General features: G+C 39.4%; 1 protein-coding gene across 3 annotated transcripts; it reads right to left on the bottom strand.

Annotated features, from left to right (window-relative positions):
* Positions 1-1,498: 1,498 nt before the first annotated feature.
* On the bottom strand, positions 1,499-14,828 carry OTULIN (OTU deubiquitinase with linear linkage specificity). Of its 3 annotated transcripts, none has more exons than XM_030944046.1 (8): positions 14,620-14,828; positions 12,779-13,102; positions 10,255-10,328; positions 9,365-9,459; positions 8,077-8,220; positions 5,681-5,806; positions 4,386-4,655; positions 1,499-3,113 (listed from the first exon to the last, which is right to left on the bottom strand). In XM_030944046.1, exons 1-8 carry the CDS (start codon positions 14,748-14,750, stop codon positions 2,919-2,921), a joined length of 1,359 nt encoding a protein of 452 aa, XP_030799906.1. In that variant the 5' UTR covers positions 14,751-14,828; the 3' UTR covers positions 1,499-2,918. The 3 variants fall into 3 exon arrangements, with proteins under 3 accessions (XP_030799906.1, XP_030799908.1, XP_030799907.1); XM_030944048.1 differs by having other exon boundaries at positions 12,779-13,098; positions 14,620-14,720; XM_030944047.1 differs by having other exon boundaries at positions 2,918-3,113; positions 4,376-4,655.
* Positions 14,829-15,704: the final 876 nt, after the last annotated feature.

Genomic DNA, 15,704 nt, shown 5'->3' on the forward strand with positions numbered 1-15,704 from the left:
TGATAAACCAATCTTTAGTCAGTACTGACCAGTTCTTCAATGGCTCAGTACATTTCAGGGTGGCTTTTTTGCCATCCCAATGAGTTACACTGGAGCTGTGAATAGAAGTAAGAGAATTTCATCAGCACCCAGGCAGAAATGAGCGCTCTGGGGAAAGGGGACTAGAGAGATGCCTTCTTTGGGAGGCTTCTACCATGCTGAAATTCCTGCTTCACTTTCAGCTCTGTGGAATTAATAACATTTCTTTTCCATTTCTGAGAGCCTGAAGTACTCCTCAAGAAATTCATAAATGGACATATTCTTTGAATGTGTCTGGCTTGGAGCACATTAGTCGATGTCATAGCACAAATATTCATTGCAGCCAGCTTGAGAACACGGCTCCTGTCATCTTCCAGCATTAAGCAAAAAAGGGAGCATTCATGAAGAACATTTGGCCACCTTCAGACATTCTTGGTCCTGTCCTGCCAGCAAGCATAGTGGGAAAACAAATGGCAATTATGTCCAGAAGAAAACAAGATGCAGGAGCTGCACAACCAACACTATTTATACACCAGGGACTCAAGATGACAAGTTGAGCCCTGCACTCCATACACAGTGCAAGAGCTCCCTCTCCCCACTTCCCTCACATCTACCCAGTTCCCTGACCACATCCGCCATCCAGGTGAGACAGGAGCTCCCACACTGCTCTCCAGCCTCCTTCACTAGATCTGGATGAGAGGGCTGTCACTGTCACACAGAAATGCACTTTGCCAGAGATGGCCGAGCTTGGGCTCAGCTGTCTGAATAAAGGCACAGTCCTGAACCAAGCACACCAGGTGTTGGGGAGCTCCCACACGACACCATCCTGAGGCTTCTCCGAGCCTCACCCAGCCTGAGCTTGGAGAGATTGCCTGCTGCAGCACCAGGCACATTTTATAACTTCCTAGGAAACAGGATAAAGGCAAAATAAAAGCTTGGTGGTGACAGGAGAAGCTTTTAGCAAAAAACTTCTCCTGTCACACATATGACTTAAGCACCTCATGCCCAGTCCCACCTTTCCAGTTCAAGATACAAGCCAATTATGTGAATTGTTTCCAGCCCTAAGGGCTACAAACTCAGCCTCTGAAAAGCCTCTGCTTTAGAGGTTTTTGTCATACATTCATAACCACTGCTCTACATATGTGACAATGTCTTTCCAAAGAGATGTTAAATCTCAAGAATATACCACAATTCAATAATTGCAGCTAATTAAATCATAACTACAACTTTTCTATCAGAATTATTAATTGCAAAAGTTAATTTATTTTTCCTCCTCTTCAGCTTTTCTTGGATAACATGAATTCAGAGAATTACTTGGTTTTGCTGCCTATGTGCAAGCAGCCAATAATTACTTCTTTTACACAGGTTTACTATACTTCACAGCTTTCATGAACAAACTAACTTCAACGTGGATTACAAAAATTTAAACATTAAATTTTTAAAGTATAGGCCATAAAACAAGAAATAAAATACTGCCAGATGAATTTAAGTTTTTTATTCCCTTGTAGCTCCCAGAAATTTTCAGTAACAAACTAATTGATTTAGAAGGCAACAAAAACATGACAAATATAACACAGTACATGATAGGCCTCATTAATGTGTTTAAAACACATTTCAGAACTTTTCTTAGAACAGAACTTTTAGAACACATTTTCATTGTGTATATTACCTTCCACAATAATAGTTAACAAATTAATTTCAACTAGAACAGAAGAATTTTGCATGCCACTTTCTCCAAAATATTCAAATGAAAAGTTTTTATAACCTTACCCCATTTAAATATGAAGGTCTTCTAAATGACCTGTGTATGACCAGCATTTCGGTTAAATCAGCGTTCACTCTCTTGCTCCAAAAGTCATCTGTAGGACATACTTCTACTTGAATCTAAAAGCTGAATGCTTCATTATTTAATTATTTTTTAAACATTTGTCAGCACTTCCAGCATCTGATACATTCTGTATTCTTTCTGTTTTAAAGCAAAATTAATAACTAAGCAGAAACAGAACCTCTGATGTCGCCACTCTTGGGAGGAGTAAGCTGCACCAGAAGTTTATTTCCATCTACTGAACTCCCTGGACAAATTAAAATCCTCATGTTCTCTAGAGCAGCTGCCTGAGAGGATTAACAATACAGGAACAATAATATAAACAGATATGGAAGTTAACAGGCATGTGGCTCCCTTCTATCACTTGTCATAATTTAAGTGGGAATTCTATGTAGTCTTTGACTTTGTGACCAACTATCAAACAACTTTTATACTCCCTTATCAAATTTGCCATGTCCCTCTCCATGGGTTGAAAGGGGAAGAGCATTTTCAGTGTAACAGACAACTGGCTTCTAAATAAGAGACACTTATGTAGGAAAAAAAAACCCCAAAGCATTAGAAAACTTAAGTAACATCTTTCTTATAGCATAAACCATGGCAGGCATTAAATTCCGACTGCAAAAGAATTGTATTACTTCCTGAGACCCAATTTTATATAAATGGCTTCTAAGCACTATTGAAAAGATCTGCCAAGACACTGCCACCTTATTTTCCCAGAGATTTCAATTGTCATTATTTTGGGGAGCAAAAAGTTAGCTCATGTCTTACCACAGAGCCTCACTTAAAGAAATAAAATGAATAAATCTATCATTTTGGCAATTCTGTTCAGAGTAAGTCCTTCAAAAAAAAGGACTGCAGAAGCTTCCATTTCTTTTGATGGAAAAGAAAGCCATGCTTGCCAAACCTTTACTACTTAAGATAGTACCTATTGGATACTTTATTTCAGATGTCAACTTCCCAAACACAGATTTCAAGTTGTTGATTTAATCACATGGATTTTGTCCTTGTCCTGTTTCAAAATAGCATGAGAAACCTCCATAAGCAGCACAAGTTTGTCTGCCAAACAATCACTTGTTCACAGCATTGTCTCTTGGCACATTCTGACTGGAATATTATAGTGTCTGTCATCTTCAGTTATGAGAGTCACCACAGGCCAGTCCTCCTCCGGGTCATTGGGGTAAAGTGTGATGAACTCATCAGTGCTGTGCTTATAGAGTCGGTACACTTGGATGGTGTACTGCAGAGCATAAGCAAGGAGAAACATCTCCACCTACATTGGAAACAACAAATATTGGTGTAAGTTCAACATGCCTTCTGCAAGATTTTCCTCATAAAAATATTAAACTAATACCTATCAGATGTAATTTTTCAAAGACAAAAATTATTAAGCGAGAAGTCCTATACATGAGCATCTCTCATTCATTCTCTCATCTCCACTATACCCCTGTATGACACCATGCATTTAACAACAAAGTCCTCAAATCCACAATGGCATAGTAGTAAAATAACCCTAAAGAAAAACTGCTTTACACAGAGTGCCCTATTGCTGCAAGCAGGTAGGAAAGACATTCTTTTGTATCAGTGTTCATCCTGTTAAGTCACTTAAAACCAGACAAGAACAGGTTTCAGACAATGATCCTTTCACTCTTACAGTGTACTTTAAACTTTCCAGCCAAATAAAAGTAAATGGAAAGCCCTTACAAAGCCCATTGACAGGAGAAGAAATGCAGAAAAAGAAGCTGTGAAAAGCTTCTACTTCATCTACTACAGTGACAAGCATATCCTGTTCTACATAACAATTTACAAAGAATCTTACTGAAATAAACAAATATAGTCAGCACAAAAAACTGGCAACATATATTCTTAACATAAACTGAGCAGCAAAAAAGTCACCAATGAATCACCTATTTTCAAAGAAACAGCAAACTGTCTTATCTATTCTGCAGTTGTCAGATTTTTAAGATAAGAAACAAAACCAAAACATAATACTTCCATGTTTCTAGTATCTACAATTAAGTTGTGAACTTCATTGCAGTGTCCCACTTGTAATGAATTCAATGGGATTTTTTTTAATGGATGTTTCCAAAATCTTTCAGTCTATTCAGCTCATTAACTACTCCTCATTTTGCTTTGAGGCTTTTTTTGTAATACGTGTACCATTTATGCCCTGTATAAAACAGTAACTTCCATTAGCTTATCAGAATTCACCTGTGTATGTGCTACATATCGTCTTCATAATTTGAGTATTATTATTGTGTTATTTTTTAAAAAGCTAACAACTAAAGAGATCCATACGAGTGTTCTATTAATAGCAAACCCTATTCCCAAAGAATGTTACCTGCCAGCCATCAGACAAAACGTGGTGTTTCAGAGGAGGGCCTTTACAGACTCTCACTACAAGCAAGCAGTTCTAACATATTCTTCCCAGTAAAAGACCAGGTGCTTCAGTCAGCCCAACAAAAGCTGAGAAATTTCTTAAACCACTTGAAACTGAAAACTCCAAAACAGGAAAATAACACTTTAAAGAACAACCTTTCCTTACTTGTTCAAGGCCTCCGCTGTGACCAATATGATTCAAGTGATTCTGCATTAACTGACAAGGGTTGCTGGATGTATCCCGTGCAAACAGGAGCCAGGAGAAGACAGGCACTCTCTTTCCACTTTTATCAGCATTGTATAATTCAATGGCAGTGTTAAGCATCAAAAATTTCAGCGCTTCATAAAGACTGTACTCCTCCTCTTCATTCTTAAACAATTTATCACAAGCTTCTTGTTTCTCAAGAGGACCCTTTATTTCACTTATATTCTTCCACTAAAAACAAAAAAACCAACAAACCAACCATTACACACAACACAAACCAACAGCCATCACCCTGCCAGAGCTGCAAAAAGTCACTTGTGAATTGTCAGATGCTCAGACAGGCACTCAGAATTTAACTTATGAAAGGCTTTGTGCCTTTTTAAAAACAACCAAGAATATTTCCACAACTGTACCCCAATCAAGGTTAGGCTTAGTCTGATTTTGCTTAAATTGATCGATAAGCAAAGCAAAAGGAAGGGATGCTAGAAATTGCTGCAAGGTGGCAGAACAAATATTGTTGTGGGACAGTACACATTAAGGTAATAAATAACCTTTTTGTTTCCTGTGCCATAAAGCCTACATACTTCATATTCTTTACATTTCTGTTACGCAAAATGCATATTTCATTCCAACCCTCAAACTGCTGAATGCAGTATTCCAAATACTCTTCAAAGCCTTCATAAAGAGAATTTGCATTTACAGTAAGACAGGAACAACTGCAGTTTTTTAATAGTTTCCAGAGTTCCAAAAGAGAGAAAGCATGAGGCTAGGTAATATAGTATGAACATTTAAGGGCACAATCATGTTCCTATGACCTGAAATAATTGTATAAGAATGGAACAAAAACTACTCCTTTGAAATTACTTCAGTGTTGTGTTTTTCTTTCCTTAATCTCGTCCAGATAGCAAAAGGATTTGTCTGCAGTATACACCATTCCTTCAAATAAATACAAGAAATAATAGAGGCAGAAGGCTACTCTGTTATATTATTTTTTTCATTGAAATCTGTCTAATTAATAGTTTTCTGCAGAGCTGCTTGCAAATTAATTCCAGCATCAGGCTACTGCAAATAATAAAAGACCAGATGCCTCTCACATATCTGAACAGACATTCTTTACTTGACTTTTTTGCAATATACATACAGAAAAGGGACTTTCACTAATGAAAGCATCCTTATGCTAAATTCTCCACATTCAAAAGTCTTTTTCACTTTTCTTATCTGCAAGTGACTGAAGAATATACAAATACTTTTCCAACCTTTTGCCTTAGAAGTATTAAATACTCTTTTATTTCATCCCTTATTTCTCCCATCCTCTTGCCAGGTTTCTGTCTGAGCTGCCACTGCTTGATCCAGTCGTACTTGCTCAGCAAGTTTTCAGGAAGCTGGAAGTTGAGAGAAGAAAAGGCAGCTTAAGTTAAAAGTCTGGAAAGGAAAAGCCACCAACCTCCATATTTTATTTTTATTAACAGTTTTCACCTTAAAACAATACCTCGTATATCCTTCTGAACAGATATCATAGTAAGAGGACCATAACCAAGCACAAGTGGCTATTTATAATATTTGGTGGGTAACAGGAAGAATACTGGTCTATTACTATTTCCATATCTAAGCACTGAAAAAATTACCCACCAAGTTACTCATGCCTTCTTTTTTGTTTGTTATTTTGTTTTGAGGTTTTTGGGTTTTTTTTTTTAATTAAAACACTCCTGCAACAGCAGACAGATGACGGTGACTTTGTTTGAAAGTGTTCCTGGACCAACAGAAGAGAAAATTACATTCATCAGATCATCCTGAAGTCTTGGTGGACTGCAAATTGTTTTGTCCAGAACACACCAAAAAATATCTCTTTCCTTTTCAAGGAGCACAGTTCAAACACTCTGGGACAGGTTTTTTTATTAAAGAAGAAAACAACTTGGGAATTTGCTGATGCATCAGATCATGTTTTAGCTTTAGAACTGCCTCTTTTACTGCTCATGTGCCACATCTGTTCAGTTCAGAGCTTTTACACCTCCCTTGAAGGGCATCCTGGCAGTTGCATGTCCAGTTTTCACCTCCATCTATTAATCCATTTTACTGCTAAAACTGGAAGAGCAACTTGGGTCTTACAATGGAGTAAATACTTGGCTAGAGCAGCACTTATGCCATCAGCCACCACCAACCCACTTTCACTTATTAGGACTCCAAACTAGTAATGTGCTCTCCTTACTGGCAACCAAGTCTGCGTCAGAGAGGCACAGATCTTCTCCCACCCCAGACTGGCATCCTGTGCACATAGAACTAAACAATCCAAAATTATATGCCAGTAACTTCTATAACTCCAAATGTGCATGTAATCACAATCTGAAATTAAAAACAAGAATAAAAACCAAAAACTTGTTATATTTGTACTGCCAGCTGTCAGTATACACATTCCTCTTATGTGCCTTCTGCTTTGATCCATAACAATTTATCATTTCAGTTTGTTTTATAGGTATACACCCTTTTTTAAAAAATGCCAATTATTATATGACATTTTCCTCTATGAACCAGTAGCAAAAAAAAATAAAGATAACATCATTAAAAACTTCAAAGTACATAATTTTAAAAAAGTTTCCTCTTTAAAGGGTCATTGGGAAACTATGTTCTTTAGTCTGATAATGTGGAAATGGTTGAGAGCTGAAAGAATGTGTTTTTTACAAAAAGGACACCCTTTTGCAATGTACTTGCTGTAAAAACGCCTCACAGAACTAATTTCATCAGTACTTACAAAAACATAATCACAAGATGCTTACTTAAAAATTACAGTGGCCAGAATGAGAACTTTTCAGTTGTCCTCTAAAGTGATGCAAAAAGGTGTTAAGGGCAGTGTGATTCTACTTGGACTGCTACCCTACACACAGGGTGTGCATCAGACATTCACCATTTACACTCCCTGCAGCACCCTGACAACTGGAACCTTAGTCTTCTCAAGTTCCTCACTTTTGTATAGGCAGCTTCTCACATGTTTTTTCCATATTCACCAATACTTTCAATTAGACTTTGTTGACACAAGAAAATTTCTGGAATATTATTCTTCTGCTTGTAGGGGAATACCTTGCTCTTCTCATACATCAGTGCTCCACAAAAACTGTTCTTCATGTCAGGTTAGAGTTGCTCTTACCCTTATTTTAAGCAACATTTAAGACACGGGTAATTACACACATTCTGCAAAGCCTACAGCATCCAATTTGCTATTCCACTTTCTAGAGAAACCATATATGGCACACAAGAATAGATATTATAATTTTGACAAGCTGGGGGTTTCGCAAATGTTAGAATAATTTGTCTGTATTTTTTGTTATCGCCAGCTGTCTTGTGGAAAATCTTTTACTGCCACATTATAGGCAGTAAGAAGAAACCAAGAGAGCAAGATTAAGACAGACAAGTGATATTCCAGTAAGCACTACAGTAACATTTATACCCATTATAAATTGGAGACCAAGGGCGCCTAGACTCAATTCCAAGTTGAAAAGAATCACTGTGCACAAACAATAATCTTGAACATTACAACTTCTCAGTTCAGGGGATACTGACAAGTGAGCATATACATAATATAACAGAGAAATGAGATCATAAATTTATCAAATAGGTTAGACCCAGTATTAGTCTACTGTCAGATCAGTTTGACACATACCATAGTAAAATCCTCACTCTGCAGCCACCTTGGTAACTGGGTAGCTTGGCTTAATGCCTGGAAAAGAGTTGCTCTGAAAGCACAATAGTTATCACCTCGTATTCTCCTTATAGATGCAAACTTCTGGGCGACTGCTTCATATCCCTAGAAAAACACAAAATCCAAACAACATGAAATCTCTAATAAAACATTTTAAGGTCACAAACTGTTAATATAAGAGGTATTGGAAGATTATCATCCAAATACTAATGCTATTTAAAAAATTTTAAAAAAAGCTTGACCCACTACCCCTTTTGGAAGTTCAAATGCTTTTAGGTAACAAATTAAAAAAAAAAATTAGTTCTGCTGAAAAACAAACAAGAAACTGAAGAAATCGAATAGATAACTGTTCGAGGTATTTGCTTTATGACATAAACATCATTGAAATATGGGTAGCTAACTCACCTAGATTTCCAAAAAACATCCAACATACACGCACAAGACTACAAGTCATGCTTCAAAGAAATTTGAGCACTAGTTGATGCTACTTACCCAAAACATGGCACATGTAGTTTGTTTCTGCCTCAGGGCAAGTTTGTGTTTACACTGAAATATCTTGACACTTGCCTCAGCACATTTGTTCCCTCCCTGCTGTTCCCACACTCACAGTGGTAGCAGAAACCTCGATGATGAAATGCAGCTTCTGCAGCTCAGCTACCCTGGCAAGGGCCCATGTCCTGTGTGTCCATACGTCTCACAGTAATCGCTCCAGGGAAGCATGGGGAGCTTTTGACTTTCGTAAGGTATCTTTATGTTTACTCATACATAGCACTATATTTCTCAAGCAACAAAACAATTTTATTTTCTACCATTCTAGGTCAAGATTATTATTATTAAAAAAATAGTTCAAAAACTGGTAAAAATCTCAGGAAAAATTTTTAAAAACCCATGCAATTCACTACTTTCAGTTACCTGCTTTCCACCCAAAAATTTGGTAATCTGCTCTGCACTTCAACAGTCCACAAAATCAGCAATTTATGTCCATAAGCAAAACATAAAACTTCAATTGAAAACAGTAACTAAGGACAGTATTCATCAAACCCCTAAATCATCAGCAAGTAGCTTTGCTAAAACCACATTTGCAATGAGCATGACGAAAAGCATCTGCCAGTTGTAAACCACTTGTAGGACCTCACAATGTAAAACACCGCTACTGCATTTCCTGTCTTAAAAGACTGTCTGCATAGAAAATCATGTAGCAGACAAAAACCAAGAGCCTAATGGAATTCAACAAAAATAGAACTGCTACCTTTCTCATCCTTTTTGCTGCTGGTGTATTTCCTCTCCATTCCTTCCTGCAATACTCCATGATGTCCATTTCAGGTGAAACACTTAATTTGTATTCTGTCAAAACAGAACATGCAACATGTTACATGCAACAGAACATTATAAAGAAAACAGAAAGTACAAAGCACATCAAATTTCTAAATACACTATCACTTTAAATTAACTTCAGTGCCAAATGAAACTGGCAGCACAACCTGCACAATTATTGCTGTGGGAGGGGATAAAATCAGCTTGTTCTGAAAATTACACGCGAAGTTATGATGTAGTTCAACAAGACAGGGAACACCCTGCTCCTCTCTTCTGCAAAAATTAATTGGCAAAGAGGAGAAATTACTCAAGTACTCTTCATTTTCTTAGCAAGCAGAAAAATATTGACAGAAATTTCTCTTCTTTGTACAGCAGCTGGACTATAAGGGAGAAAGAGGACTGATCTTTCTCAGTAAGTCAGTAACATCACCAGAAAGAAAAGATACAGTTTTCCCTTGGAATCCCAACAGCTTTCATCCCAAAACCAGGTAGTACTGAGGGTATTAAGGCATGCCAGCAACAGATGCTGCTATGATGACTGAGTAATTTTCAAGCACAACACTCATAACATAGGCTATGTGACTGCTTTCCAAAGAATTCACATCCACTCATAAAGTAACTACAGAAACAAAGGGAATGATATATTAAGAGCAACTAATTTTCCAGAGAATTGATCTTTTTTTGATTCACTCACAAGTAACTGCTATTGAACACAGACATCTATGCACAGAAGTCCCTGGAGGAGAGAGTGTCAGGACATCACACATCAGTGCTACAGAGAGTTGCAATACTGTATTTGAAACTTCACACAAAGTTTGATTGTACCTGATGAGTTTGTTTCACTAAGTAGTATTTTCTCTCTCTCTATTTCTTCTTCATCACGATACATGTCCTCCTCGCTGCAATAAAAATCAACACATACAAGTAAGAGCACAAATCTTACTCTCTTTTTCAACCTCTTCCCCTTTTTACAACTCAGGATAGTATTTAAGTCTTTCTACCTTTTTTTTCAAGTCAATTTGATTTCCATCTTACCCATTTTCATAGAACCAACATTAGCTCTCAAAAATAGAGAAAAGTTTAGTAAACCCTCTCAACTGCTCCCCTCCAGTATCAGTCACTAGGTTGGTAATAAACCATTGCCTGAATTTCTCGTCTGTGGTTGAGTGAATACTACAGTCCCTTCTACAGTATTTCTACATTTTACAGTTTAAATCTGCAAAAGAAAGAAGCCAACATGTCTATTTGTTGCACATTTGAATAATACACGCAGCTAAGAGCACATTGCCCAAGAGGGCTTTGTATCTACACACCAGTGGGACTGATCAACCTGCCTTGTGGTGAGCAGAATACATGACAGAATACAATGAAAAGTGGCCAACTACCTGCATTTAGTTTGAATGTTACTAAGTCTGAGGAGAATTTCCACCATGATCCAAACTGCAGCTTACAGGCTAGCTGAAATACAGAGAAACATTCCTTCCTCAAATCATGCAGGCTTTTTGGCCAAGGTACATTGTCAAGTACCTGCATCTGGGCATCCATACAACATTCTGAAGTCAAGTTATGACCATGAGAGAGGAAATTATGCCCTACAAGAATAGTGCATAGACCAGCATCTGCAGCTTGGATGGGAACATTACTGCTGAAAATGAAGGTCCATACAAAATTCAAAAAACTGACTGCAAATTTCACATTCCATTCTTGAGAGGCATTTGTCACATAATTACATTTAGCAAGTAAACTTCTAAAAAATAATCACAGCTTCACAATTAAAATACTTCTAAAAAACATATGTTGCCAGCCATATTAGTATGATTTAGGCATAGCACTAAAAGAGGTTTACATTGGAAGTCTGTTTTTCAAAGAAAGTACATAAACAGAAAAAGGCTTCAAGGTTATTGCTTACTGCCCACTACTATTAGTAGCTTCTAATTTACTCCTCAAGAACACCCCAAGTCTCAGCCTGCCTCCAAAAGACTAGGAAGAAATTAAGGCACATCTTACATCACTAAGAGAGGAAAAGCAATTAGGAAGACTGTGAGAAAGAGTTTAATGTAGCCAGATGGTAACTGGATTACTTTCATTAAACTTGAAAGGACAGACCACTAAATGATGGCTCTATTTCTTTATGTCCAAACTAGCTTACTCAAACCATCTGTGTATATCCCCCTTGAGAACAAAGAATCTTTAGTAAAAAGAGCAATGTAGGTTAATATCAGGAAACTCATCTACTGGGCTGTCATACAAAACTTATTTAGTTTTTACTCAGGTGTTCAAGTAGCTGCATGAAATCTCATTTTTAACAACATTAAATAATAATTAATTAAAAGAGAAACAGTAGATATAGTAGGTATCAAACACAGTACTATCTGGTGGGAAGAAACATCATAGAAATATTTGTTTCAAGTCCATATTCATGTTACCCTATGATACTGGACAAAGCCTAATTTCTCAGCAGAGTTTAAAGTCCATTAAGGTTTGTGAAGACTTTAAAGAATACTTAATAACCTTGAAAACACTGTGAAAAAAAACACACAGCCTGGTATGTGACAGCAGCAATCTCTAGCTTATCTTCTGTATAAGCCAAGAATCTAAAATATAAAGCACCAACCTCCCCCTCTGAGCATGAAGAAACTTGCTGCTACAAGGGATCCCACGGGGAGAGAAATTGTGTCAGGACAGGGAAATTGCTCTTCTGCCACACAGCCTTGAATAAATTCAGCATAAAATACAGAAAGAAGTGCTCAACTGACCAAGGCAGTGAGATTACTCAAGAAAGAGGAAGTTTGGTGTAAAGGAAGCAGTGTCATGTCCCTTCTGCAGATATTATGAAACCACCTTCTTTCTGGGAGTTGACAAAACAGAAGCAGCCACAGACTGAGAACATGACAGATTAACATCCAGAGTAAACAAGGTACTGCATTTCAAGAGAGTTGTTTTGAAATCCAGGTAGGCAAGAGGTGCAATCCATCTGCACAGGCACTGTCATTCCAGAGATGAAAGTGTGTTGTGACACTGTTGTAGCATAGCAATTGTTAAGTAAATCTGTGGAAACAATAATGTGGGAACTAAACCCTTTCCCCAGTGATGTTCAGATAAATATTTGAAAAATATAGTGAAAATAAAATAAGAGTGGAAAAGAATGATTAAATGAAAACATGCATGCACAAAAGAAAAAAATAGTGGAAGACGTTTCATGCAAATACTTAAATTATTGAACTAGTTAATGGGATTTTCCTGAACCAAAGATACCAAGGAAAAAAAATCATAAATTCACCTTCATGAACTGAAAGTACCCTCCCTTTCTATAGGAAAATTGTTAATATTTTTTTTAATTAATCCTTACCTCTCCTCAGATGACTCCACTGCTGAATGATTACCAGACCCAGGCAGATATAACTCACAATTTCTGGAGGCATCCTGATCCATCACAAGAGATTTAATCATATCTGTCTTCTCAAGTCTCCCACTACTTCTGTATACACAGTCTTGTCTTATTTCTGACACAGTTTGCTCTGTCTGGTCTGCAGGTGCATTTGCTGAGCCAAGTTCCTCAGAAGCAACACCAACTTCACTTCTATGCTTCATCAGCTGTGTGGGAACACTCTCTATTTTCTCTTCTGCAGAAAGGCCAGTTGGTTCTGTCATCCACCCTTGAAGATTATCCTGGCTTTGAAGAATGAAAAAATATATGAAGAGTTTCTCTCCCAGAACAAAAGAAAATTACAATATTTTAAGAGTTACATTATATTTTGAGAATTCAGAAGGTAAATAAATTATTCAAAACCGGGAAAAAAATCCAGAACAGTCTGGTAAAGTAAGACAGCATCCAAGCTATTTTCTAATTTGCTCCCCTGACCATCATTTCTTACCAAGGCTAAGCTCTGCCAGTTCCTCAAACACAACCTGCACAAGAATTAGTGTTCTGATTAAACACCTGCTATCCTTGGGGTGCATTATCACCTAAAACCCCAAGGATTAACAGGAATTTTAAAGAAACAAGTTTCAGTCCTGCAAGAAAACAGTTTTTACAAACTCACCTGGTGCTCTCTGAAACACCCACTCCACCAGGATCATTGCTTGGTATGAAAATTTCCAATATTTTTGTCTTCCAATATGATGAAGGTAGCAAGACAGGATGTCTACAATCCATTCTAGCAAGCTCCCCAAAAGTTTAGGATGTGCCCATATAGTAAATTTTCAAGGATATTTATCTTAAGTTGACACATAATCCTGCCCAAAAGTTATGGGTTGCTTAGCAATTGTCACATTAATATTCTAGACAATTAGTGGCTACCCAGGCTGGTCATCTCAGCTCTCACAAACTTAATATCCACTCTATAAACCTTAAAACTGCACAATACGTTTCTATGTCTAGGTTAAAGCCTCCCACCTGAAAAATATCTTTGCTTACTAGCGTTACAGCCCTTGGCACCTGAGCCCTGACACGTACCAAGCTGTCCCGCAGCACAGAGCTCAGCACCAGTGTTCACAGATCCGCAGAGTGGGCTGGAAGGGACTTCAAAAGTCACCAGGTCCCAAGCCCCCTGCTGTGGACATGGACACCTTGCACTGGACCAGGCTGCTCAGAGCCCCATCCAGCCTGGCCTTGAACACTTCCCACAATGGGAATTCACAACTTCTCCAGCAACCTTGTTCCAGCGCCTCACCACTCTCACAGTACAGAATTTCCTCCTAATATCTAATCCAAACCTACCCTTTTTCATCTGGAATCCTTCCCCCTTATCCTGTCACTACCTGCCCTTGTAAAAAGTTCCCCTCCATTTTTCTTGGAGGCTCCCTTCAGGTACTGGAAGGCCACAATTAGATCACTCCAAACACTTCTTTTTTCCAGTCGGAACAGCCCCAACTGTCTCAGCATTTCCTCACAGGAGAGGAGTTTCATTCCCCCTAATCAATTTCGCGGCCTTCCCGGGGACTCGTTCCGACAGTTCCCAGTCCTTCCCGTGCTGGGGCCCCAGAGCTGGGTGCAGCACTGCAGCTGGGGGCTCACCAAAGCGCTCCAGAGGGGCAGAATCCCCTCCCCAGACACCGCTGACCGCGCTGCTTTGGAAGCAGCGTCCGGATTTCAGGTCCCGATTTCTCCCGTTCCCTGCTCCTCGGGAAAGGATGGCCCGGGCTCGGCGCAGGGCACGGCCACCCGTGCGCAGCCCGGGGAGGCCTCACCTTTCCGCCGCGCTCCGTCCCGCCCGGCACCGCGAAGCCGGCACGTCCCGCCGAGCCCCGGCAGGGGCCACCGTGCCCGGCCCGAGGGGAGGGCGCGGGGCTCGGCCCGGCCGCCGCCGCTCGCCGCTCATGCCGGCGGGGCTCCGGGCACGGCCCGCAGCGGTAGAGCCGGCCCTGGCCCCAGCGCCGCCCGGCTCCTGCGCGGCCCCGCAGCCGCTCCTGCCCCGCCGGAACCGGCACCGGCCGCGCCCCGCCCCCGGAAAGGGCGGCCCCGGCGGGCCCTCAGCCCTCAGCAAGTGCCCGGGCAGTAGAGATGGGGAAAGTCATCTGTGAGCCCCCGCCCCTAGGTGGAAGGCAACAATAATAATTTCTCATTAACAGGAGAGAAGGTGGAAATAAGAGTTGTTTTCCCGCTGCCAGACCGTCCGTGTAAAAGGAAGTGCTCTAAGAACGCAAAGCGTTTGTGTGTGTTTGTGTGCTTGTGTTTGTGTGCATTTTTGTGTGTGGGTGTTTGTGTGTGTTTGCAGCTCGTATGGAGCTTGCCAGAGGCTGGAAGTCTCTCTTCTGGGGGCGAAGAGATACATCGCCACGTTCTGATGCACCCTTAGAAACTCCAGGGAGAAGAGAAGCGCGCACGGAGAGTAGATGAGAAGCCTTTAAAAATTACGTGCTACTGAAACGTACCCATTATTAAAAAAACCCCACCACAACAACAACAACAAAAAACCCCAGCCAAAACAAACAAAAACCAAAACAACAAAAACCCAAACAAACAAAATACAATAACAACAAAGCAACAACAAACGCCAACAACCAACAAAACTCAGAGCAGTAGAATCTGTACTGTGATAGGAAAGTCCATGGCAGTTCGGGAATTTGAGGGGGTCTTCACATTGAAATTGGGCCAGAAAATGAAGTATTCGTCCTTTTTCTGAAATTTCCCTCATAAGAATATGTTTTCTCTGAGTATGACAAGTGATGCTGAGACTAGAGACAAATAACTACTACAAATATACTTTTCAGCAAAGTTAAAATAGTTTTAACATATGTTTAGAGTATCAAACATTATTGGGAGAACATTTTAA

The sequence above is a fragment of the Camarhynchus parvulus genome, chromosome 2, assembly GCF_901933205.1.
Source record: "Camarhynchus parvulus chromosome 2, STF_HiC, whole genome shotgun sequence".
Classification (NCBI taxonomy): Eukaryota; Metazoa; Chordata; class Aves; order Passeriformes; family Thraupidae; genus Camarhynchus; species Camarhynchus parvulus.

What these genes read in the sequence shown, in the direction of transcription:
- OTULIN (XM_030944046.1), bottom strand. Translation starts at nt 14,750, where the DNA reads ATGAGCGGCGAGCGGCGGCGGCCGGGCCGAGCCCCGCGCCCTCCCCTC. An exon ending in TAGTGAAACAAACTCATCAG is followed by an intron (nt 9,460 to 10,254) that starts GTACAATCAAAC and finishes CTGTTTTGACAG; the next exon opens with AATACAAATTAAGTGTTTCA. An exon ending in AGAGTGAGGATTTTACTATG is followed by an intron (nt 5,807 to 8,076) that starts GTATGTGTCAAA and finishes CTCAACTTCCAG; the next exon opens with CTTCCTGAAAACTTGCTGAG.